Genomic DNA, 430 nt, shown 5'->3' on the forward strand with positions numbered 1-430 from the left:
TTTGTCGGGGGGGTGGAAAGCCACTTTGCTGTGGAAGCTCTTCGGAGCGAGTCCTGGCTGCTGTCAGCTGCGATGGGTCGTGGCATGTGGCCCTGCAGCCGTGTGGGCATTGCAGCTGACTGTGCATTTCCAGGGCATGTAACAGGCCTGTGTCTGCCCCACGAGGAGCGAAGGCAAACTGCCGCGGGGCATGTTGGTGGGACCGAGAGGTCTCTCCTGCCGGGGTGCAGGAAGGAATACCTACCCAGGGTTGTTCCCGCTCAGATTTATTTCCTTTTTCTCTGCCAGGCACCAGCTCCTAAAGTGCTGGGGGTTGCTGAGCCACTTCCAATTAACCCTCCTGCTGCCAGCACTCCACAGTCCCAGCCACCAGCACCTCAAGCGAGTCAGCCACAGCCGCAGCCTCCCCCACCGCAGACCCCGCCTCAGC

At 61.4% G+C, this 430-nt stretch overlaps 1 protein-coding gene across 1 annotated transcript in view; it reads left to right on the plus strand.

Annotated features, from left to right (window-relative positions):
• Window positions 1-430, plus strand: part of BCL9L (B-cell CLL/lymphoma 9-like) — a gene marked incomplete at its 5' end in the record, with an annotated part of 7,142 nt that overhangs the window by 363 nt on the left and 6,349 nt on the right. The window contains one exon of the mRNA XM_010143410.1: window positions 289-428. Within this exon, the coding sequence (XP_010141712.1) occupies window positions 289-428 (140 nt within the window). The remainder of the gene's footprint in view (window positions 1-288; window positions 429-430) is intronic.

The sequence above is a fragment of the Buceros rhinoceros genome, unplaced genomic scaffold (assembly GCF_000710305.1).
Source record: "Buceros rhinoceros silvestris isolate BGI_N320 unplaced genomic scaffold, ASM71030v1 scaffold20599, whole genome shotgun sequence".
Taxonomy (NCBI): Eukaryota; Metazoa; Chordata; class Aves; order Bucerotiformes; family Bucerotidae; genus Buceros; species Buceros rhinoceros.